The 25,826-nt window shown below is 40.5% G+C and overlaps 1 protein-coding gene across 1 annotated transcript in view; it reads right to left on the reverse strand.

The window, feature by feature from the left end:
- LOC147230051 (contactin-associated protein-like 4) overlaps positions 1–25,826 on the reverse strand; it is a 164,498-nt gene that overhangs the window by 81,683 nt on the left and 56,989 nt on the right. The window contains exons 3-5 of the mRNA XM_086153174.1: positions 18,699–18,892; positions 12,706–12,853; positions 8,812–9,021 (exon numbers count right to left, since the gene is read on the reverse strand). Of these exons, the coding sequence (XP_086009300.1) occupies positions 8,812–9,021; positions 12,706–12,853; positions 18,699–18,892 (552 nt within the window). The remainder of the gene's footprint in view (positions 1–8,811; positions 9,022–12,705; positions 12,854–18,698; positions 18,893–25,826) is intronic.

The following is a 25,826-nucleotide window of genomic DNA, read 5'->3' on the forward strand; positions in this document are numbered from 1 at the left end:
AGCATTTCACCATCGCGGTTGTGACAGAAAAGCTTCAAGCGGATCCAGCGGGAAATGCAATTTTATGCATATGAAATATGTATATAACCTATTTGAACATCCTAATTCTGACCCGATACCGTTTGTTTTGTTTTGCACTAAAAACTGTCATTCTGCAGCCGCAAGACGAGCAGCGGCGTCGTCATCTCTCTCTCGCAGCGCTGGATAACACAAGTTAAGCAGTGTATTAGAAAACGCCCGGTTTGAAAATGTTTAGTCATCAATGATGGATGAACGGCGTGCGTCTCGGGCCGGGATACCGAGCTGCAGACCGACGGCATTAAAAATGTATCATATATTCTTTAGGGGGAAACAATTCCGACTTCAGAGACGGGGAAAGAGTGGAGCCGAACGGACCTTATGAAGAAATATTTGGCAGATGACAAAACGAATTAAGCAGAGAGAAGCGATGAAGGAGATTTGTCTGATTTGTTATACGACTAAGATCTACACTTATACGGATTACTGGAGCTTACCGAAGCCTTCCCGCTGCAAGAGGGGGATGAATCTTGTATGATTCGACTTATTAGCGGATAAATGACCGGAAAGATAAGTAGTTTAAAAGCTAAGAATAGAGACGCCTCCAGTTTAAATGTGGATGGATCTACCGGCGGTGTGTCTTCATGGACGCCCCGAGTTCCCAAACACGGTAAAACATCGGCGTTTTAATCGTAAGAAGCCCAACGTTTATCGTTTTCAAATTTTCATTCGCGTTGGTGAAAAATGTTTCAATTTCTTTTACAATTACAGGGAACATGAACAACTTTTTCATACGTGAGAAAACCCGGAGGTATTTTGGAAACATTTCGGAGACAAGCTACAGGTAGGGATATAAAATATAGATATTTGTTAAAAAAAAAAAAAAAGAAAGCACGGCATCTTCAGAAAATCCCACTCGCAAGATAACAATACACTGATCCCTCGCTATAACACGGTTTTCTTTTCACGGTTTCGCTACTTCCTGGATTTGCACGGTGCATTGTGTTCTGCATTCTGATTGGCTAAAAAGTCACTCCGCTTCTTCTCTACCTGTGCGTCAATCACGTTGCAGTTTAATATGTACACGTACGTAAAACAGCTTGACAAATTTACATGACGGACGTGCAAATTCTCTTGTGATTTGGAGTTTCTCTAAAACCCATAATGTTGACAAACGCTTCAACTGCGACCGGCTCATACAGTTCGGCCGTTTGATTTATGATAAAACGATAAAAAGATAAGTTTGTAGCTTAATGCTAAACAACAATACGTGATGATGACGTTCATAAGGTCGATGTTAAGACTTGCTGCAAACCCCATCGAGGGAAGGTTAGCAAACACAACTTGGCTTGGATTTTGGATGACTCTGGTGTTTGCTGGAGAATTTTGGATATTTAATTTTTACTGAGCATCCTAACGATGATCTCGCCCCCAGTTATGAAGGATTTCAAAAGTTTTACGCTGATAGAAACAAAAAAAAAAAAAAAAAACGCCAAACAATTGGTTTGCTTATGCAAGCAGCCGGGACAGAAACATGGACTGATCACATTTTCGGCATTGTCTGTTGCCACGGTGACTGTTGTACGTGAACACAGCTAGCTATTAGCTCGCGGCGGACGAAAGGTCATGAAGGACATGGACGATGTCAGGTGAGTACAGTGATCCCTCGCTATAACGCGGTTTTCTTTTCACGGTTTCGCTACTTCACGGATTTGCATGGTGCATTGTGTTCTGCATTCTGATTGGCTAAAAAGTCACTCCGCTTCTTCTCTAACCTGTGTGTCAATAACGTTGCAGTTTAATATGTACACGTACGTAAAACAGCTTGACAAATTTACATGACGTACGAGCAAATTCTCTTGAGATTTCCACTTTCTCTAAAACCCATAATGTTGACAAAACGCTCTGAAGCGACAAAAGGGCCCAAAAGGCAGCGGAAGATGCTATCTATGGCAGATAAAGTTAAACTTCTGGACATGCTAAGGGAAGCTAAAAGCTATGCTATCTATGGCAGATAAAGTTAAACTTCTGGACATGCTAAGGGAAGCTAAAAGCTATGCGGCTGTAGGTCGGCATTACGGAATGAATGAATCTTCCGTTCGTTCCATAAAGAAGGAAGAAAAAAACATAGGGACGACAGCAGCGAGAAGTTTTAATAAGGATGCAAAAAGGGTTGCAACTGTCCGCAGTTTTTTTCATAATCATTTTTAATTTTCTCCCGTTTAATCCAATTACTTGGGCCGCGGTGGGCGGAGCTAATCTCCGCCATTTGAAGCCTTCTGTTCACATTGATGATTAAAACTATTATTTGGCAGTACAGAAGTTATTTGTTGAAAAAACGTTTCTAAAGTGCAGTACTTTTATTTGTGAAACAAATGATTGAGCCTGTAAAATGGTTTGTTCTTTCTTTTCAATGTATAATAGAGTATTTAATTGTAGAATAATTGTAAAAAAAAATAAAGGTTTCTACTTCACGGATTTTGCCTATCACGGGTTCTTTTTGGAACGTAACCCCCGTGAAAAACAAGGGTTTACTGTATATAAATAAAGGTAAACTTTAAAATGATAAAATGTCAACTCATACTTTGTCTAGAGCTGTGAGCAAACTGCAAGACGACAGTGTATAAAGACATGACATGTATTGTGATCCGTAGTGAGAACAGGTGGAGGAACATCTAGAGAGGTGGAGGTTTGGAATGAAGGTTAGAAGACAGAATATAGGTGTGTGTGTGTGTGTGTGTGTGTGTGGGTGGATTTCAGGTACTTGTGGTCGACAGCCCAGAGCAACGGACAGTGCGGAAAAGAGGTGAAGAAACATGCAGGGCGTGAAAATTGAGAAGTCTTCAAAAAAAGTACAAAAAAAGGTTGAGATTTGTTGGATGTCACTAGATTGTATAAATGCAGGGGTTTATTTATCATCTCACCATCAAATAATTATCAACCAATGTTGTTTGCTTGGAACATGTAAGGCGCAAAACTGAAAAGTCTTAAAAAAAAAAAAAGATTAAGATTATTTGAGTGTCACTAAATTGCTTAAATGCAATGTTCTTGCAGGGGTTTATAGGACTAAAGTTTAAAAATCCAATCCAATTACAATGAATCAGGATTTGAAATGACAAAGTGCAAATGATCATTATATTATTGTTTGCAGATGACACTGTGATCTGTAGTGAGAGCAAAGAACAGGTGGAGGAACATCTAGAGAGGTTTGCTCTGGAAAGAAGAGGAACGAAGGTTAGGAGACAGAATTTATGTCTGAGAATGAGAGGAACCAGGCGTGGAGATCAAGAAGGTGGAGGATTTCAAGCACTCAGCAGTCCAGAGCGTAGGAGAGCGTGGAAAAGAAGTGAGGAGACGGTTGCAAGCAGGTTGGAACGGGTGGAGAAAAGTCTCAGGGGTACGAAGAGATAGAAGAACATCAGCCAGAAGAAAAGGAAAGCTGGAGGAGACACTGGTGAGATGATCTACAAACACTGACAACAACCAAAAGTCAGGAGGCGGAGCTGGAGGTGGCAGAGATGAAGATGCTGAGGTTCTCGTTGGGAGCGACCAGGATGGAGAGGATCAGGAATGAGTCCATAATAGTGAAAATACTGGTAGATGGATGCTGGAGGAAGACCAAAGAGAAGATGCGTGGACGTCATGAGAGAAGATAGGAAGGTAGTTGGCGTGAGAGAGGAGGATCCAGAGAACAGGGTCAGATGGAGAAGCTCCAAGGAGAAGAAGAGCGTGTTAAGTCCGATGGCGTAAGATGGAAATATTTCTTTACATTACATTTGGCAGACGCTTTTATCCAAAGCGACTTACAATAGAGGACATGAGGACTGCAAATACACTTGCAAATACAAGATGCACAGGAAATATACAGAACAGTAAGCTGGGTTAGTGAGGGTTTTTTTGTTTTGTTTTGTTTTTTTGACAAAGACGTACAGAAACGTACACACACACACACACTGCATAGCCTAACTTGCTGCCTAACCCGATCTGGGGCATCAGCGCAGTAAAAAGTCCTGAAAGAGAAACGTTTTTACCTGTTTCTTGAAGGTTGAGAGAGATGATGCTTGTCTTGTTGCTTCCGGAAGTTTGTTCCACCACTGAGGTAGTAGAACTGAGAACAGTTTTGCCTGAGATCGCTGAGAGCGAGCAGAAGGTACTGCTAGTAGGTTTGTATTAGAGGAGGTCTTATCATTTGGTTCAGATATGCTGGACCTGTTCCTGAGGTGGTTTTGAAGGCCAGGGTCAGGACCTGGTGCTTGATCCTGGCAGCTACTGGACGATCAGAGGTGTAACATGAGCCCTTTTGGGTTGAGTGAATACCAACCGTGCCGCAGCATTCTGTACCATCTGCAGAGGTTTTATTGCACGAGCAGGTCGTCCAGCGAGGAGGGAATCGCAGTCGTCCAGGCGGGAGATGAACATGGCCTGAACCAATAGCTGTGCCGACTGTTGGGTCAGGTGGGGTCTGATTTTCTGAATGTTGTACAGCACAAATCTGCAGGTCCGGGCAGTTGAAGTAATTGTGTTTTTCTTAATAAAAACACAATGCAAACAAAAAATACATAATAATTATAATACACCTGGCTTGAAACTGTGCAATATTGAACTGTGCAATATTTCATTTTATAACAGCTACACTACAATTTTTCCTTTTATCATACTATTGTGCACTCCTTACCTCACTTGTTTACTAAGACACTTTATAGTTTCACTGAGACACTTTATAGTTTATAGTTTATTTATAATTCTAATTCTGCCTTTTTCTTTTTATTATTTATTACTATTATATTTTCTGTAACTCTGGCACAACAATTTCCTTCGGGATTAATAAAGTTGTTCTTATCTTATCTTATCTGATCTTAAAACAATGACAACATGTGTTTCCCTGGACCCATTTGTCGACCCGGATACATGATACACATGATATGACCTAAAAAAAAAAAAAAAACACAATACGTATCCGGCACAGAGAATGGGAACAAAGTGGAAGATCCGTTGAAGACCGTTGAACTGAAAAAAAAGGCCCACGGCTGTTTTTCGACATAAAGCGCAAGCGGAGCATCCGAGCCCAGGATACACAATAAGAAGGAGGAGGAAAATCTAAATGGTTCATGTGAGGAGCGGAGACGGGCAAAGAGAGGAGACAGCTGGTAAAGCGGTAATTCTTCTCTTCTGATATGTGGAAATGAAAAAGACTGAGACATCAGAGGGGAGGGAAAAAAAAATAACAGCAATTACAATGGAGACGGAGGAAAAAGCAAAGAACAAAAAAAAAACAAAGACGAATCCAAGAAAACAGAGGGACGAAAACAGATGACGATGAAAGTAAAGGACAAAAGACGGCTTGTTGTTTTTCATATTCCGTCCTCCCGACCTCCGTTCTCCTTTCAAACCACAGATTTGCTCTCGGTAAATTTGCTCCCGCTAAGATGTGGCCGAATTCCATCGACGGAAACACCGGACGCGAACGGGAGACCTCAAGGTGAGGCGGCGCCGCCGGCGTTTGCGATTCATGTCCGATTTAAGGGAAGCGGTGATACGGACGCTCACAAGACGTCTGGGTCTTTTCAAATAAAGAATAAAAAATCATGCGCTGTATCGAGAATGCCGACACCTTCATCACTTCTTGACCGCAGCCGTTTGTCGAGAAGAAAAAGCAAGAAAGAAGTAAAGTAGATAAAAATGTGGTCATATGTGAGCTTAACCTTCAGAAAAATTAGATCTTTTGTGTTGCATTTATTCAAACACCAGGAGTCAAATGACCCTTTTGAATTTTAAAAAGAATTAAAATGGCGTTTTTTTTTTTTTTTTTTAGCCTTTATGCTATGTATTAGTAAAATGTGCTTTTTTTTTTTTTTTTAAATCAATGAACAACTACAGAGAAATGACATTTCCTCACGCAACTAAACATTTTAAACTCTGGAAAAAAAAGGCGGTTTAAGCAAAATACTTTGTCTATTCGAGTCCTTTTTGTATTTATCACAAAAAAATAAAAAATCATGCACTGTATCTCCAATGCCGACACCTTCATCACTTCTTGACCGCAGCGGTTTGTCGAGAAGAAAAAGCAAGAAGTAAAGTAGATAAAAATGTGGTCATATGTCAGCTTAACCTTCAGAAAATTGAGATCTTGTTCATTGCATTTATTCAACCACCGGGGGCCAAACGACCCTTTTGAAATTTAAAAAGAATTAAAACGGCGTACAATGTTTTCTTTTTTAATTTTTGCCTTTATGCTACGTATTAATAAAATGTGCCTTTTTTTTTTTTTTTTAATAAATCAATGAACAACTACAGAGAAATGACATTTCCTCACGCAACTAAACATTTTAAACTCTGAAAAAAGAGGCGGTTTAAGCAAAATACTCCTTTTTGTATTTATGACAAAAAAATAAAAAAGCAAAACTTAAATTATCCATCGGCAGCCAATCAACAGCGCCGCCCTCCTTTTACCGGCACGTGCACAAAAATATTTCAACACGTTTTATTCAGCAGTTCCAAGATCGCCATAATTGTGACATTTATAAAAAAAAATGATCAAAGTAAAATGTAATACATTTTAATTAAATACTCATTATTTTCAAAAGCCACAAGGAGCCGCGGGTTGCCAACCCATGACCTGTGGAGACGACCAACTTCAGATCAGTTTCTTCAGATCAACTCTTCCATGCACACATCAATCCACCATCATCTAGACCTTCCAAAAACCCTGCTGCTATTGGAAAACTCCCCACAGGTCACTGGAAGTGAAGAAGCCTCTGGGATGAGGCTGAAGCCTCTTCAAGTGACGAAATCAAGTCCGGTTGCAAGGTTTCGCCAAGAATTCACCGTGACCTGGATGACCGAGTCCCTCCACTGACTTCCAAACCCCTCATTGGGGTTCTGTTTAGGTCCCAGCAAACCTAGGAGGTCTAGATGTCCCTGTTCCCAGCCACTCCTATCACTTCCTGTGCTAGAATGAGTCGCTGATCTTTCTCCCGGGGAAAGGTTGTCCGCACAGAAACCCAACCGTCACCATTGAAGACACCGTGGTAAGGCCAACAAAACTGGGTCTGGTCCGAGACAACCAACTTTCGTTCTCAGTGAACGTCCCAGCGGTTGGACGTTCCTGCAGATTCCTCCTCTACAACATCAGGAAGATCCGCAGATTCCTCGCGGAGGATACGGCCCAGATACTCATCCAGGCTCTAGTCGTCTCTCGATTGAACGACTGCAACTCCCTCTTTGCCGGTGCCCCAGCGGTGACCATCAGGCCTCTGGTGTTCAACCGTCCCAAATTCTCCAACACAACTCCCCTTCTTATGTCCCTACACCGGCTCCTGGTAGCTGCCAGCATCAAGTTCAAGTCCCTGGTGCTCGTCTACCGGGCGGTGAATGGGACGGCCCCGTCTTATCTAACAGGATATGGTCGAGCTACATGTCCCGCCCCGTCCCTTCTGATCTGCCGCCTCTTGGCAACCGTCCACCCCATCACTCCCTGGCCGCCGATCCAACCGGTCTCGGCTCCTCTGTGGTGGAACGAACTCCCGAAAAAGGTCAGCACAGCGGGGTCGCTGCCCATCTTTTGCCGTGAGCTGAAAACATACCTCTTCACCAAGCACTACCCTACTAATCGCACTAAGCCTCCAACCCCAAAAAAAAAAAAATTAACAATGAAATGAATGTATGTATTTATATGGTTCTGAGATGGCTATTTGGCTGAGTGGTCACTTCTGACTTCCAACTGCTGGTACTTCGGATCTTCTGTGACTGAACTGCACTTCTTGTAAGTCACTTTGGATAAAAGCGTCTGCCAAATGACTGGAATGTACTAGACACTCCCAGGGTTTATGTAATCCCGTCAGCATGTTCTGGGTCAACCATGGGGACACTTTCAAGATTGGTACAGCACGGGTCAGGAGGCATTCTTATCAAATGTCCATACTACCTCCACTGACTCCTTTTGACAGCAGCTCGCCTTCCAGTACGCCTCAGATGTCGGTACCACCTTGCGGAGGGAGGTCATTTTGGCCGCCTGTATCCGGGGCATCATTTTTTCAGTCACGACCCAGAGTTCATTGCCGTCGGTCAGAGTACGGAGATAGACGGAATGGTAAATTGAAAGCTTTGCCCTTTGGCTCGGCTACTTCTTCTCCACGGCCGACCGATGCGGTGCCTGCGGCCACAAAACCGACTCTTGCTCAATTCTGCACTCACTTGAAAACAAGACTCCAAGACACCGGAAGTTCTTTACATTGTCTGCCAAACTGGAAGGTATGTTTGCATGGCTCCGATGCCAGTCGGAAGTCGTTTGCCAGCATTGCCAACAGAACCACATCACATGCCAAAAAGCAGAGTGTGAATCCTGATGTTTCCATACCGGCAAAGCTCATCTCCGTAACTGCGCCTAAATATCCCATCTGTGAAAATAACAAACAAGACGGGTGACAAAGGACAGCGGTGGCAGTGGCCGGTGCCCACTTGAAACATGTCTGATACTTTGCCAGCGTCCAGGAAACCGTTCTGACAACATCCGTACAGCAACCAGATGGTTAGACATATTGGTATCACGCTTGAACAATGTCCATCTTTTATGGCTGATGGGTTCTGTTAACCTAGTTCCTATTTTTGGATACTAGTTAGAACCCAAACTCAAAAAAAAGAAAAAAAAAAAAAACGATGGTAGATGCCAACTCGAAAAGCCTGTCAGAATCAAAACGGGCTTTTTTTTTTTTATGTTGACAGTAAATAAAACATCAGAGGATCAATGAGGGTCTAAGATGCTGTTAAACGACAGCATTGATTGTTGCTTCCTACCGTCTCTGAGCCGCAGCTGTAGTTTTCCTCGGTCCAACTCCAGACTGAGACCCGGTCCTTGGTGTCCTTCTACGAGCAGCAGGGTCCCGGAATTCCTCATGGTTTTAAACTTAAGGGAGACGAAGTCTCTGGACGTCTGCTGCGAGCCAGGACTCAGCTTGTACGTCAGGCTGCTGCTCCGACCGCCGTCGAAACTCACCACGTCCGAGGCTGGAAACCAATGGACAGACAGCAGTGAGGACCGTTTTTAACAAAAAAAAAGAAACAGTTGAAGTCTTTTACATGGAAACGAATCGCCAAAACAGCCCTCATTAACAAAATCCATGAGTTCATTCGTATTAATGATATTACAAATAATACCCATATTACTACAAATTAAGTTTCCAATTCAATACAATCACACTGACATTACGTCCACTGTCTGGATCCCTCAATACAAGTATCTGAGAAACAAGAATACATATATATGCACATGTATATTTACACACACACACACACACACACATATATACATGTATACATTTACATAAATGCATATACACACACACACATATATATATATACACACACACACACATATATACATATACATACATGCATATACACACATATATATATATACTTGTATGTACTTAAGACCTTAATACACTTGATAGCCTTAACCTTGACAATTTATATTTTATTGTATTTCTTATTCTCCCTCCTTCCTACTATTATCTATTATTGATATGTTTTTGCTTGAAACTCTGGCTCAACAATTTCCTTCGGGATAAATAAAATTGTTCTTATCTTATACATATATACATACACACACGCACACATTAATACATACATACATACATATACACACACGCACATATATATATACATACATATACACAAACACACGTATATACATGTATACATATACATACATGCATATACACACACACACACATATATATAGATATACATACACACACACATATATATATATATACATATATATACATATACATATATACATACATACATATACTCACGCACATACATATACATACATATACATATATACAAACATATACACACACACACACATATATATACATATATACATACATATACACACATGGAAATACAGTATGTTTTTTTTTTTCAAAATGTTGATAATAGCTGGCCATGAACTAAATGCTCATTTCAGTTAAAGTAAATTATGTCGTGCATGTGTGTGTGTGTGTGTGTGGGGGGGGGGGGGGAGTTACACAAGTCATTAAAAACTTGTAGCAATAGCGCTTAATTTTTTTCCAACTCTGCAAGTTTTGCCTCCCCAGCGCTCAGACTCACATCATCTCACAGCCACTTTGCTTCCACTAATGCTCTTATTGCACAGGCCAGTACATTTCTTGCTGATTACAGAACAAAGAACAATGTGATGCACCAGTGAAGACGTCCTCTTCATATTGAGTGAAGCTCATTACACGTCAGTCTCCGATATATATGCTAGACCACTGAACATGATGGCCCTGTTTAAATCAACTATTGATCACAAGCTGAAGTGCTGTCAAAAGACAGTCTTGAGAATATCTGCCGCGGTCGGTTAGCGGCGGAATCTAAATGCAAAGTAGAAAGAGGTTCAAGAACATAAGAGAATACGTACTGTTGATACAAAACGCATAATCGCCAAATCAAATCACAATTTTGCTATTGAGAGAAGGAACTCTCATTGTGTTACATGTTAATCCATTTTCAACAGAAACCTAAAATGTCAAGTAGAAAACCGAAAATGTCAAGTAGAAATCGCCCTCTCCTGGGACGCGGGGAATGACTCACGGGAATATAAATAATGGTCGGTGTGTTATTTAAGTTTATTTCCTGAGATGCGATATACATTGTATTCATGGTGGTTGTGAAGAGCGCAGTAAGTCACATTAAATCCCGTGAAGTGTTTTCGTGGGCGCGGGAAGTGTCATCGTATGTGCCAGAGCGGACAGCGAGGGAAGCGGGGCGATTTAAATCATCATTAAACAACAGACGGAGGTTTTCCAAAGCTTTTAAAACAAGGGTTTGTATTTGTACATCTCCAAGTCCTACCCACAAAATGAGCATCATCATCTCGCAGAGCTTTCCAACATCACATTTGTGGAGAAAGAAATCCTGGAGATGGTAAATTTAGCGCCTTTAGGCGCGACCCGAGTGACACGCCACCGCAAATATTTGTTTGCCGCGCTCATTATAATCGGAAAAGGAATCGAACAAAGCCATTCTTTCCAGATGTTTGTTTTCTGATGGCGATTCTCAGACCGGATAGCATATCGTCATTAGTTGCTCACGATTTTAAATGTATATTCATGAAAAAGGCTGATGGACAGGCTGACAGATGAGGTTAGACAGGAATCCCCATGGACCGTGATGTTTGCGGATGACATTGCGATCTGTAGTGAGAGCAGACAACAGGTAGAGGAACATCTAGAAAGGTGGAGGTATGATTTGGAAAGGAGAGAAATGAAAGTTAGTCACAGCAAGACAGAATATATGTGTGTGAATGAGAGGAACTCAAGTGGAACGGTGAGGCTACAGGGAGCGGAGATCAAGAAGCTGGAGGATTTCAGGTACTTAAGGGTCAACAGTCCAGAGCGTAGGAGAGTGTGGAGAAGAGGTGAAGAGACGGTCCAAGCAGGTTGGAATGGGTGGAGAAAAGTGTCAGGGGTACTATGTGATAGAAGACTTTCAGCCAGAATAAAAGGAAAGGTGTACAAGACAGTGGTGAGACCAGCGATGATGTTTGGACTAGAAACTGTTCCAATGACCAAAAGACAGCAGGCAGAACTCGAGGTTGCAGTGATGAAGATGTTGAGGTTCTCTTTGGGAGTGACCAGGATGGATAGGATCAGGAATGAGTGAATCAGAGGAACAGCACATGTTAGATGTTTTGGAGAGAAGGTCAGAGAAGCCAGACTGAGATGGTTGGGTCATGGACAGAGGAGGGATAGAGAATATATTGGTAGACGGATGCTGGAATTGGAGCTGCCAGGCAAGAGATCTGGAGGAAGACCAAAGAGAAGATTTATGGACGTAGTGAGAGAAGATATGAAGGTAGTTGGTGTGAGAGAGGAGGATCCAGAGAATAGGGTTGGATGGAGACGGTTGATTCGCTGTGGCGACACCTGAAGGGAAAAGCCGAAAGAAGAGGAAGAATCTGTCACAGGGGTGCAGGACATGTATGACCGAGACAAAGTGATGATTGAGATGTTTTGGACATGAACAAAGGAGTGTTCATGTCCAAACCATGGTGAAGATCTGGGTAGAAGGTTGCTGAAGGTGAAGCTGCCAGGCAAGTAGTCTGGAGGAAGACCAAAGAGAAGATTTATGGACGTAGTGAGAGAGGATATGAAGGTAGTTGGTGTGAGAGAGGAGGATCCAGAGAATAGGGTTAGATGGAGAAAGTTGACTCGCTGTGGCGACACCTGAAGGGAAAAGCCGAAAGAAGAAGAAGAATCTGTCACAGGGGTGCAGGACATGTATGACCGAGACAAAGTGATGATTGAGATGTTTTGGACATGAACAAAGGAGTGTTCATGTCCAAACCATGGTGAAGATCTGGGTAGAAGGTTGCTGAAGGTGAAGCTGCCAGGCATGAGGTCTGGAGGAAGACCAAAGAGAAGATTTATGGATGTCGTGAGAGAAGATATGAAGGTAGTTGGTGTGAGAGAGGAGGATCCAGAGAATAGGGTTAGATGGAGAAAGTTGACTCGCTGTGGCGACACCTGAAGGGAAAAGCCGAAAGAAGAAGAAGAAGACTGACTCTGAGCGATTGCGTTTTACTTCCTAGCTCCAGCAGCATTGAATAAGCCAATGTTTTCACAGATAAAATGTCAGCATTGTAAAACTGAAACTTCACCAGAAGCGCAGACTCACTGTAAGGACATCCATACGTCTCCAGCCGGAGTCCGATCCGCCCGCTGGGATTCCAGTCCAGAGGGAGGAGACGGAGGAAACGAGCGACGACCGACGGCTGCAGCTTGTACTGAACCACGCTGTCGGCATTGCTGTTCCCTGGAAATGACTGGAATTAATCAAACCAAGAGAAAAGCAGTTTACTCGAAATGATTAATAAAAAAAGAAAATTAAAAGAAAAAAAATCACAGTGGCAGTTTCAGAACAGAAGCAGGATAAATAATACTTGAAAAAAAAAAAAAAAACAGAAAGGCAACTTTTGTGCTAAAGGGAAGTGTCATTTTTGATGGATGAGAATTACAATATGTAAATTTTATAATAGAACATTATAAATAGAAAAACAATTATATCACATTTGTAACTGAATTTTCTTTGTGTTACTGTTGGAAACATGAAGCTGAGACTGGAACCGTTTAAAGACGCTAAACCAATGTCGTTTCGGACAAGATAATCATGGCCTTCAGCTGAAGCCTCCACCATCCTGGAGAACATCAGCAGGACGGCTGGATTTCATCCTGCGCCTCATCTCTCTCAGAAACCCTTGTTGGCAAAGAGATCAGACGTTTCCTGCAGGTCTTGAGCAGGTTTGCACTGCAGCAGGGATTCTGGACGCCCACTCCTCCATACAGATCTTCTCCAGATCCTTCAGGTTTCCAGGCAGTCGCTTTCAGCTCCCACCAGAGATTTTCTCTTAGGTTCAAGTCTGGAGACTGTCTAGGCCACTCCAGGACCTCCAGATGCTTCTGACCTTAGTTGCCCTGGTTGTGTTTGGGGTCGTGGTCATTCTGGACTCATCTGCCAGGTTCCTACTGAGGGAAGGAGGTTGTTGTCCAAGATCTTGCGATTCGTGGCCTCCTGCATCCTCCCCTCAATACATTGCAATCGTCCCGTCCCCTTTGCAGAAAAGCATCTCCAAAGAAAGATGGACTTGTACTCATCCTTCTTCTTCTTCTGAACAGTGAAGTTTAGACCAAAAAAGCTCTTTTCTTGTCTCATCAAACCACATGACCTTTTTCCATTCCTCCTCTGGATCATCCAGTTGGTCATCAAACCTCAGCGGGGGCTGGACGTTTGTTGTGATACTTATGGTTTTCTTTGAGACCGTGGTACCGGCTCTCTTCAGGTCTAATATATGGACTTTTTTTGGGTGGGGGGACGCGAACCAGCTTCACGCCGCTGAAACGTTTATCCTCGTCACATCGGACCGATGAAATGACCGGGAAATTCTGAGTCCGACACCAAAGAAGACGACTTTGACGGTTTTAGTGCGCAGGAGGAAGCCCGAGTTAGCGATCGGCTAGCGGCTAACAGCTAGCCGGTGCGGCTTATATTGAGGTGCGCTCAATAGTCCGGAAATTACGGTATTTAGATGTAAGCAGGTGAAACATGGAATTTATAGAATATTCTCTGTTAATGCAACCTTTGAATAGTGCACTGATAGTAATTGCTAAGTACTGCTACTAGGCTAATACACTGATACTAATAATAGACCTTGCTTTTATGAATACTTTAAAGTAAAATAAAATACAATTAAACAAATAAACTATGCTTTAGGATTGTTATTACATAATGCACCATGTTATTACATTTCCTAGAGAATAAAAAAGTTGCATTTTTGTATATTGTAAAGTTGTATATTGCAACTTTTTTATTCTCTCGGAAATGTAATAACATGGTGCATTATGTAATAATTCTAAAGCATAGTTTATTTGTTTGTTAATTGTGATTTATTTTACTTAAAACTATTTGTAAAAGCGAGGCCTATTATCAGTATCACTGTATTAGCCTAGTAGCAGCACTTAGCAATTACTATCAGTACACTATTCAAAGGTTGCATTAACAGAGAATATTCCAAAAATTCCATGTTATTACATTTCCTAGAGAATAAAAAAGTTGCAAATGCATTTTGTAATAATCTTCTCAAAACGGTATAACTTATTACATAACGCGGCAAAATTGATTACAAAATGCGTTGGGGCAGTTTATTACAAAATGCGTCTTTATTACAGAATGAAATGAAAAGGTTATTACATTTTGGACGTTTATTACAAAATGCGTCTTTATTACAGAATGAAATGAAAAGTTTATTACATTTTGGACGTTTATTACAAAATGCGGCTCAACAAGCCTCCTTTACACTCATGTTATGTTGCTGTCGTGATGTTACGAGGAAGTTGCTAATAAAGTTGCATACGAGTCCGATCTAAGCTACTTCTTCTGCATGCTGGAGCAACAATCCCGGTCCATCACCTCGGTCTTGCGCTAAATCGAAAAGCAAACGCTGCAGCGCCTTCTGACGTCCCGGTAACGTATTTTTCAGCACCTGAGTATAATCCGCACCGGCTTCAAATTCAAACCGGAACTGTTTTTTCTTTTTCACCCCAAACAGCGTCTGTAACACCGCTGATGAAAAAGACGAATAACAAATGTCTACCTAGGTCTTCCTCCTGCGCGCTAAAAACCATAAAAGTCGTCTTGTTCGGTGTCAGAATCGAACGGCGTCAGAATTTCACGCTCATTTCATCGTTCCGATGCGGCGACGCTAAATGTTTTAGCGTCGTGAAGCTCGAAGCTGCATCGTCGTTTAAGGCGCAGCGTTCAAAAAATAGCGGCTTACGTAGCATCCGTCGTGCTCTTCCTTAGCATGACATCATTTCACTGCTCAGAAATAAACACTTTTCTTATTAATGCTTCCACCGCTCTTTCCCAGAGATTAATTGTGTGGATCATTAGCTTCACACCTTCACCTTTCAACCTCAACCTTTGCTCCTGAAACTCCCACTTTTCCTCCATTCCTCAGGCTTCCTCGCCCTCTCAAGGAGAGCGTTAAACCATCTCGTCAGAAACTCCAGTGCCGTTTCTCCGAGACGTCGGCGTCCGTCCACGGGTTCGTCATTAGGACGAACTTTCCGTTTTTTTATTCTCTTCAAAGCTGCTCCGGCATCAACCTTAATGATCCTTCCTGGCAGTGGTCAAACTTCTCCCCCTTCTCATTTTCTTCAAAGCGCCCTTTCAATTTTTACAGTCTCGTCTTTTGTAAGCACATTTCCATCGGTATGCTTAATGGCCGATCCCGACTTTAGATCCTTCCCGTCTCGATCTTTCCGACTCGCCAGAGTTTCTCCTTCCCTTCTCGGCATCCCGTTCATCCCCCAACTCCTCCCGGGCTTCGTTTTGCCGTTGCCGTTTTAATAAAATGTCTTTGTCCTCCCGTCTTCATCTGTGAGATACCCGGCACCAGAGTTTACCGACCAATCGGAGCCGGCGTCGACTCTTCCTTAAAGCTTGAATTGTCGTATTCCGTCTTAAACTTCCACCGTTGGGTCACCGAACTCCTCCGGATGGCATCTTTTTCGGAGAACGTAGTGGACCTACATGGACCTTCCCATCTTCTCCATGTCGCACTGTTTACACCGGCTTCCGATGCTTCGAGCTTCACTGCCTTCCCACCCGGTTTCCTGTGCTGACGATAAAGGCTTAAACTCTGACCGCTACGTTGCTAAGCCGCTAAGTTTTCTTCTGCTGCTTTTCTGCACATTTCTTAATTTTTATGAGCGGGCCAACGCGGTATCATGTAAATTGAACAAAATGAAAATAGCGATTTAAATATTGAAATTTTTCGGCATTTTATTTCAACTTTAAAATCATGAACGATCATATAAATATATAGTAAACCCTTGTTTTTAGCGGGGGTTACGTTCCAAAAAGAACCCCTGATAGGCAAAATCCGTGAAGTAGAAACTTTTTTTTTTTTTTATTATTATTCTACAATTAAATACTCTGTTATACATTGAAAAGAAAGAACAAACCATTTTACAGGCTCAATCATTTGTTTCACAAATAAAAGTACTGTACTTTAGAAACATTTTTTCAACAAATAACTTCTATACTGTCAAATAATAATTTTAATCATCAATGTGAACAGAAGGCTTTAAATTGCAGAGATTAGCTCCGCCCACCGCGGCCCCAGTAATTGGATTAAACGGGAGAAAATTAAAAATGATTATGAAAAAAATTGCGGACAGTTGCAACCCTTTTTGCATCCTTATTAAAACTTATCTCTGCTGTCGTCCTTATGTTTTTTTCTTCCTTCTTTATGGAACGAACGGAAGATTCATTCATTCCGTAACGCCGACCTACAGCCGCATAGCTTTTAGCTTCCCTTAGCATGTCCAGAAGTTTAACTTTATCTGCCATAGATAGCATAGCTTTTAGCTTCCCTTAGCATGTCCAGAAGTTTAACTTTATCTGCCATAGATAGCATAGCTTTTAGCTTCCCTTAGCATGTCCAGAAGTTTAACTTTATCTGCCATAGATAGCATCTTCCTCTGCCTTTTGGGCCCTTTTGAGCGTTTTGTCAACATTATGGGTTTTAGAGAAACTGGAAATTGCAAGAGAATTTGCACGTACGTCATGTAAATTTGTCAAGCTGTTTTACGTACGTGTACATATTAAACTGCAACGTTATTGACGCACAGGTAGAGAAGAAGCGGAGTGACTTTTTAGCCAATCAGAAAGCAGAACACAATGCACGATGCTAATCCGTGAAGTAGCGAAAGCGTGAAAAGAAAACCGTGTTATAGCGAGGGATCGCTGTACGTTAATCATGTCATATGTATAATGTAAAAAATGTGCATTATTTTTTGGACGGAATCATCCATACAAAATTCAACAAAAGGAAAAAATTGGAGTTTCTAAATTCAATACTGATTGAAAACACATATTTTAGCGGGCCGGATGTGGCCTACTGTTGGGTGTCAGTCCTATAGGTAGCTATCGTTTTTGCATCATTATATATACGTGTTTCATCCCGCTGTGGATAGAATATAATATTTCTGCCGTCGCCCCCTAACCTGCTCCCACCTTTAACATTTTTTTTTTTTTTTTGTCCAACCAATCAAAAGAGCAAGTCGCCACAGGATCGGACATTTATCATTCACTGGGTTTCCCTCAGAAATGCCAAGCATTAATGGCCTCCATTTCACAGAACAACTTTAACCTTCACGACTTAAAGGGAGAAACTTCTTGTCTGAGAGGTTTTGTATTCTTTACATTCACTACGTGCACGTTTGAGCCTCATTGCTCAAATGAGGGGATGCAAAATTTAAATGTATTGTCTGTTGACTTGTCATAAAGTCTATTTCTTACAAAAATAAAGGCAACAGTTAAACAACAACAAAGTAACTCCAAGTGTGTGAAATCAAAGTGTCCGCTTAGGAATTCATTTGGACTTATTTTAAGGACGTTACATGAACGTTTTCACACTTTAATCCAAATATGAACCTCCCTGAGTTCATACGTTTGATTTCCATTCATTATTTTGGTGTCATTTTATTATCAGCCCATTCAACCATGTAAAGAACAAAGTATTTAACCAGAATATTTCATTCATTCAGATCTAGGATGGGTTATTTTAGTGTTCCCTATATTTTTTGGAGCAGCGTACAAATTAATGACTATCAATTAATTGCAAATCTCAAAGAAAGCTTAAAATTAATAATAATAATAATAATAATAATACATGGGATTTTTATCGCGCTTTTCATGACACTCAAAGACGCTTCACAAGTAAAAACAGAAAGAACAGAACATACACAAAATTAGTGATGATTCATGATTTTCAACATATTATTCATCAAAATAATAGTGTCAATAAGCTGTTCTTTTTTTTCATATATTTTAGCTTTGTTATTGTATTTGAAACCAGAGTTTTTGGACCATCGGGTTGGAAGATTTTTTTGACGATCGACAAACTACACTTGAACTTTCCAAAAGCACCCGTTAAAGTTGCTAACTTGAGGACTGCAAGACCATCGCATTTTAAACATTAAGAGCATTTTACTGATACGATTTTCTTGAGGTTCCCCTTTAATTCTGACCTTTCGCTCTTTATAGAATATTTCGATTTTGGACATTGGGCCTGGCGTCCTGGCGTTGGTACGTGACGGACTCACCCCGATGCTGTCCTCTCGTCTGTACTGTCTCCAGTTGTGTCCCGTGTCGCTGAACATCAGCAGGTACGACGTCAACCAATCGGAGCTTCCGTACCGACCCTGCGTCGCCACGCTCGTGAGCGTGCACGGCTCGCCCAGGTCGACTTCCAGCCACTGATAGCGGTCGGAGTGAAGAGGAGACCAACCTCCGGCTCCTGAGGAGAGACATGATCGGCTTATTTATGTGCTTGAATTCATCCCATTTCTCGACAGAAGGTGTGAAATCCCATTTTCTGAAAGGAGGAAAATGAATTGCAATGCCTGACCTTTCATTCTGGGCTAAATTGGGTTTCTCTGTTAACATTAAAAGCTTTTACGTTCACTGTGAGGCTTTAATAGCATAAAAATCACACGTCTGAGGATTCCTGTGGGAAACTTGCGACGTGATGCTGCCGAGCATCACGACGACGAGCGTTTTTATAATTCTGGGAAACGGCAGCATTTTGATGCCTGGAGTGGAAAAATGAAAAACAAATAGACAAATATTATCATTGTTCTCACCGTTTTCGTAAAATAACGACGAATCATTCCTGTTACATGTTTAGACTCGGTAAACACATTCGTAAAATGCACAACAATGTAGTTATCTCTTGTTATTTTAAGATAAAGTATGTATTTATTTGAGTATTTATCAAAGTGTGGTAATATGAGATGACCACACATTGTACTTTATTTACAATTTAAGTCATTAAAAAATATATATTTCTTTGACTATTTCTCAAAGTGTGGCAATATATGAGACTCCTTCACTGAGAAATATTCAAAGAAATACTTTTTTCTAAAAATGATTGAACCCTATCCTGCATTTAGCATCTTCTTTCACATTCATTTTCAATAAAATCATGAAAATATGTCATCGAAATGACAGCTATTTTGTTACTTGACATGAAAAAACATGAGCGGATGGAGCTTAAAGTTATGAATTCATTTTTATTTATCGACCATATGGAGATCCACTAAGTTTACTCTGACAAGAGAAAGGCTTCTCATCAAATAAGGAAGGAAAAAAAAAAAAACATTTACAAAAGCGATTGCAATATATCATGTCTGGGAAAATATTGTGAAATATAAACCTTTATGTTTCAGTTGATAAAACACTTTAAAATTAGCCTAAGATTGAAAACTAAAAATGTCTCCAAACATTTCAAAAGAAAAATGTTGGAAAAACAGTATCTAAATAATAATAATAATAATAATAATAATAGGGAATTATCAGGAGGTAAAAGAAAGAGTGATACAGTTAAATCGTTATATATCAGCAATAATTGTGAATAATAATAATAATAATTGCTTCTTTTAACTGTAATATTGTTCTGTTTGTAACTTATTGCTGCCTCTTGGCCAGGACTCCCTTGAAAGAGGTTTTTAATCTCAACAGGACTTTTTTCCTGGTTAAATAAAGATTAAATAGAAAATAAATACACCCACGTGATCTGAAAATGTCTTTGAATAAAAAGATGAAAAGATCGGCTGGAGAATTTCGATCGATCAAACAGGCATCAACACAGCATTTTGGCTTCATATAGTGAAAATATCAGCTATTTTTTTTTTTTTTTTTTAAACTCAATTTTTATTTTGTTTTTCTCGACATCAATGACAGGTACAAACACAAAAAAAAATAAAAAATCCACACCACATAGTTAATCTAAAAGGATCTGATGCTCATGCCAAAACGCTAACCTTATTGTATTCGTAAAGTCTGAATAAAAACGTCCATCTGGTAAAGGTTTTATACTTTTTGGATCCACGTATAATAACAACGTGTCGCCCCCAGGCGGACGAGCGGGGGTCAAAGGTCAAACTACTCTTCATGAAATAAACATGATTTTATACTGCGTTTTTAACAGCATCGCTGCAACAACGGGAATATTAGCGCATCACGAACGGCCGCCGTTGCAAGATTTACTCGCGAATATTAAACAAAGAGGGTAAAAATAGGGTGGTAAAGCACACCGAGGTGTTTACATCTCGACACAATAAACAAAAGGAATACAAAGGTGAGCGCAGACGCGGAAACTTCTTTTGTCATTCGATATCAAAAAGCTCCCCGGCTGCGTTTCATAAAAACCACATCTTCTATGGACTCTGAGCAAAGTGCAGGTTAATGGAGGTCAAAAGTGTGACATCGGTGCTCTGATGGCCAAACAGAGGATGAAATTAACAATCTAACCTCGGGGACTCGGAGACCCGTCGCAGCCGAGGAGGCAGGACTTGATGGTGGAGGAATTTTAAATAAAGATCACTAGAAGACGGAGGCTTTTTTTTCCCAAACATCTGACTGAGGACACGGAAAGAAATCATCCATTTATAGACTTCCATTTTTGAAGCCCCTTTCAAAACATATCCTCCATGAAGATGAGTTTAATAAGAATAATTTGATACTAATGATATGTGCATTGTCACATTTATGGCCGCACCTGATTGGTCAGGGAATTTTTGGACGGTGATTTCGTGAGTTTCGTAGCAAAATCGTGGAGGGAGTGTCGGGAAATGTGTTGTAAAAGACATTTCGAGTACAAAACGAGATGCACGTTGAGCTCTGGTTCACGTTAGTTCACGTAACTTATTGTGTTTTATTCTTTGAGTCCAAGGTGCTTGTGACCTTGAGCCGTCCTTCAAACCAAACCCTTGTTTTTAGAATCAATTTTCAAATCTGCTTTCTGGGCGTTCATATACAGTTTGCCATGAAGAAATGTTTTGTGAAGTGATAGAAATGCCTTTTTTCATTAAAATGTCACTGATTTCTTTGGTTTAAGCTTTTCGATCGCGCACTTTGACCCCGTTCTAAGACGCGGGAAGATTTCCATGATACATATTGAGATTTTTAGGAAACTATCTGTTCTGTTTTTTTAATGCATTTGTCAGTTGGTATTAATGTTGAAATGGTTTTAAATGACGCCTATTTGTTTACAAAACTAATTACTATTTTTCTAATTGTTTAAACCAGCGGTCGGCAACCTTTACCACCTAAAGCAAAGAAAACTAGGAGCAACACAACCCTTTAGAAATTGAAATTTAAAAGGAATTAACACGACATATAATTGTATTTTTTTTACCATCATGCTATGTAGAAATAAAATGTGTTGCAATTTTGTTTTTTATCAATGAACAACTGCAGAGAAATGACATTTCTGCACGCAATAAAACCTTTTGGACTCCAAAAAAAACCCCCAAAAAAACGGTGGGTTGAAGGTTACCTTTAAGCAAAATACTCTATTTGAGTCTTAAAAAAAAAGGTAACAGCTTAAATGACACACAAAACCAAAAATGCCGTCCTCCCTTGCACGTGGAGTCGCTTATTTAAAAGTTTTTTTTTAATTAGACGTTACAAGATCACCATAAAATTACTATAATGACTTTTACTAAATTATTACTAAATTATTACTATTATTACTGAATTGCTAAATGACTATAATGAAATGCATTTTAATGAAATACTGGTTTTCAAAAGGCGCGTTTAAACTGTTCTTAATGCTAGACTGTTACATTCAGGATCAAATTTCACAGGAAAAAACAGAACTGGGATGATTTTGTTTTGGAAATAATTTTCACGCGATGAAATTGCAAAACATAACAAGCATATATTCAAAGTGATTTCCATCCATTTAACCAGAATCCAAACTCGAAGAGGACGGTTAGTCCTGGAGTGTGTGCTGAAAATGTTCCCCCTTATGTGAAGTATAGATATAGCTTGTTGAGCCGCATTTTGTAATAACGGTGCATTTTGTAATAAACATCCAAAATGTAATAACTTTTTCATTTCTTTTTGTAATAAAGCCGCATTTTGTAATAAACTGCCCCAACGCATTTTGTAATAAATTTTGCCGCATTATGTGATAAGTTATTACATTTTGAGAAGATTATTACAAAATGCACTTGCAACTTTTTTATTCTCTAGGAAATGTAATAACATGGAATTTATAGAATATTCTCTGTTAATGCAACCTTTGAATAGTGTACTGATAGTAATTGCTAAGTACTGCTACTAGGCTAATACAGTGATGCTAATAATAGGCCTAGCTTTTACAAATACTTTAAAGTAAAATAAAATACAATTAACAAACTTATGCTTTAGCATTGTTATTACATAATGCACCATGTTATTACATTTCCTAGAAAATAAAGTAATAATCTTCTCAATATGTAATAATTTATTACATAATGCGGCAAAATTTATTACAAAATGCGTTGGGGCAGTTTATTACAAAATGCGGCAGTTTATTACAAAATGCGGCAGTTTATTACAAAATGAAATGAAAAAGTTATTACATTTTGGACGTTTATTACAAAATGCAGCTCAACATAGCTTAGGTGACATTTTTTGAAATTAAATTCCCGGCTCCCATTTTACAAGCTTCAGAAAGATTAACAGAATCACGCGTCTTCAGTTCTGCTGCTTAAAAACAGACAGACATGATGTGGGAGACACTTTGGGTTTTAAGGGTCAGAAACACACTTGACACTCACACACACACACACACACACACTTCGAGAGTTCTGGGTCCAGCAGGAGCTCTGGTCATTTACATAATAATAATACAAAGTAGGGCGGGTCATTAGCGCTGTCTGCTAACGTGTCGGTCGGACAGGAAGCTTATATAGAAAGTAATGGGCTCAAGGCAACATTAACACCAGCAGCAGGTTTAGCTCCAGGTGAAGCACCACACATTTCCATTTCTGCAAATGCCATATCGCCATAAAAGGCCATTCAAGTCAGTCAAAAATATCTTATTTTTCGAAAAGGCTACCTCGCCTGCTGCAGAAAAAAATAGTCTTGTCATTTGCATCATGGGTTATTACATCGCTGTCAGAATAAGGGATTGTGAGCGTCTGATGGGATGGAGGAGAGGAGCTTCTGCATCGTGGTCACATTCAAGTCAAAAATTGCATTTTTAAACATTTTCAAATGTCTTATTAGTAAACTAAACGGGGATATCCAGTGATAAAATGCCAGTAAAGTAATTTTCAGTGAAAGATACGTAGAAGTGAACCGCCATATCTGTCAGCGTTGTCATCTGAGCTCTTGTCTTTATTTTGTACGTGCTGGTTGTTTATGTTTATGGGGAACATAAAGCTGCGCATGATAAACATTTAAGCTTCGCTAGGTTTTGCAACATCTCATCAGGGAAATGGATCTTTTCTCTAATATTCTTCTATTCTGGAAAATTCATCAAACCCAACTGATTGACTGCATCGATGAAACGGTGCGACAAAATGTACCGTTATTTTTTATTTTTATTTTTTTAGTTACCTTACAAGTAACTGCATCTAATGTATTACAGATTAAGATGATGCCATATTTAATGGTGCTCTATAACGGCTGCGTGGAGGAATAGTTATTTCCTCCCTGGGGCCGTTTAAACTAGCAGCACTATTGCATTCCAACTATTTATTAGATACGAAAAAACCCATGCAAATAGACCTGAAAGAGGTAATAAGACCATTAGACGCTCCAAAGGTCCCGCAGAAGAAAAGCGTTCCTTGATTCTGAGACGGTGGTTATTCTAGAGGTACATTGTACTTCATCTGTGCGGTTATTTACATCCTAGTATGACGTGGCCTTTAAATATCGAGATGCTTTCACTTCACTTCCAGATTGTTGTTGTTGTCGGTGAATGGTTGAAGCGATCAGTAATTCATTATCTCATTGAAGCAACTCCACTTGTTTCCCCGTCCATCCAACGTCTTAAGTTCCAGACAAGTCCAGCTGCAGCAGCAAAGGTTGTAGAATGAGCTCCATGATACTACGTTAAGATCAGAATGTGGCGTAAACAAATAGCGACGGTCCTTCGGCATGAACTGTTCGGCCACGAATAGAGAAAACAGGTGAAAGTAGAAATAACAACTGGTTTCCCCGATATAGCCGCCGGGGTTTTTGGGCGGGTCGAGGTTACGGTGGCTTGTTGTGTAAATGGAGGAGTTGAGCTGCAGAAACTGGGCGCAAGGGGGTTGTTATGCTAATGACGGAGAACGAAAAAGCAACTTAGTGGGAGGACCTGGACTGGAATGTGAAAAGGTAAAGCTAAAGAAAGGAGAGCTACCTGTTGGATCCAATGAACTGAGGCTGATGTGGACGATGTCATTGGGCGTTTTCTAGTTGTTTGGAGGGTTCAGACGGTCCCAGTATGGCGTTGTACATTTGTACAGGTTTCTCTCCTTTGTTTAGCTTTAGCATTAGCATAGCCACCCCCTTACATCTAGTTTCTGCAGATCAACTCTTCCATTTTCACAACAACCCGCCCAAAAACCCGGCAGTTCTGCTCAGAAACTCCCCTCAGGTCATCGGTACTGAAGAAGCCTCCGGGAACGAGGGGCTGAAACGTCTTCAAGTGAACAAATTCAAGTCCAGTTGCCAAGATAAGAAGATTTCGGGAAGAATTCAGCAGGATCCGGACGACTGAGACCCTCCAAAAACAAAGGAATAACAAACCAAATTGTCTTTAGACACGCGTCCGTGTCTGAACTCATCCCCGGTGCGACGGTAAAAACTTTATAATAAACTGTATAAGCTGCTTCCACCACGATCAGTCAGTTCATCTCCATTTGTATAGCGTGTTGAGCAGGGATGGGCAAACCTTTTTGGCTCAGGGGCCGCATTGACTTTTAAAATTTAACAGACGGGCCGGATCAGCATGAGATACGATACATATAAAATAAAATTCATTTGTTAACAGTACATATCAGACTCATCTAACATTTGCTTTGAAAGAAAACCAGCTTGGTTTTGAAGGCTCTGACGTTCGCTTGCATTTCATGCACAAACCAGGTTTTTCCCTTGTAGCTTCCTTGTATCTCCACAGAAAAGGCTAAATCATAAAAGCTAATCTGTGACATTCAGCTCAGGAAAATTCTCAAGTAGCTCCAAAAATGAAATAATCTCCTGTTTGAGCTGCCACATTCATCGGTCCGATCATTTACATTTAGTATGAATTCTGCACCGATCTTTGGCGGGCTGGATTTTAAAGCCCAACGGGCCGGATGTGGCCCGCGGGCCGTAGTTTGCCCACCCCTGCTACAGAGTATATCAGTGATTCTAAACCAAAGGGCCGCGGCCAAAACTTGGGCCCCGAGCGGCCACCTAGTGGGCCG

This window comes from Fistularia commersonii, chromosome 10 (assembly GCF_037954325.1).
Source record: "Fistularia commersonii isolate RoL2024-O1a breed Wild chromosome 10, RoL_Fcom_v1.0, whole genome shotgun sequence".
Classification (NCBI taxonomy): domain Eukaryota; kingdom Metazoa; phylum Chordata; class Actinopteri; order Syngnathiformes; family Fistulariidae; genus Fistularia; species Fistularia commersonii.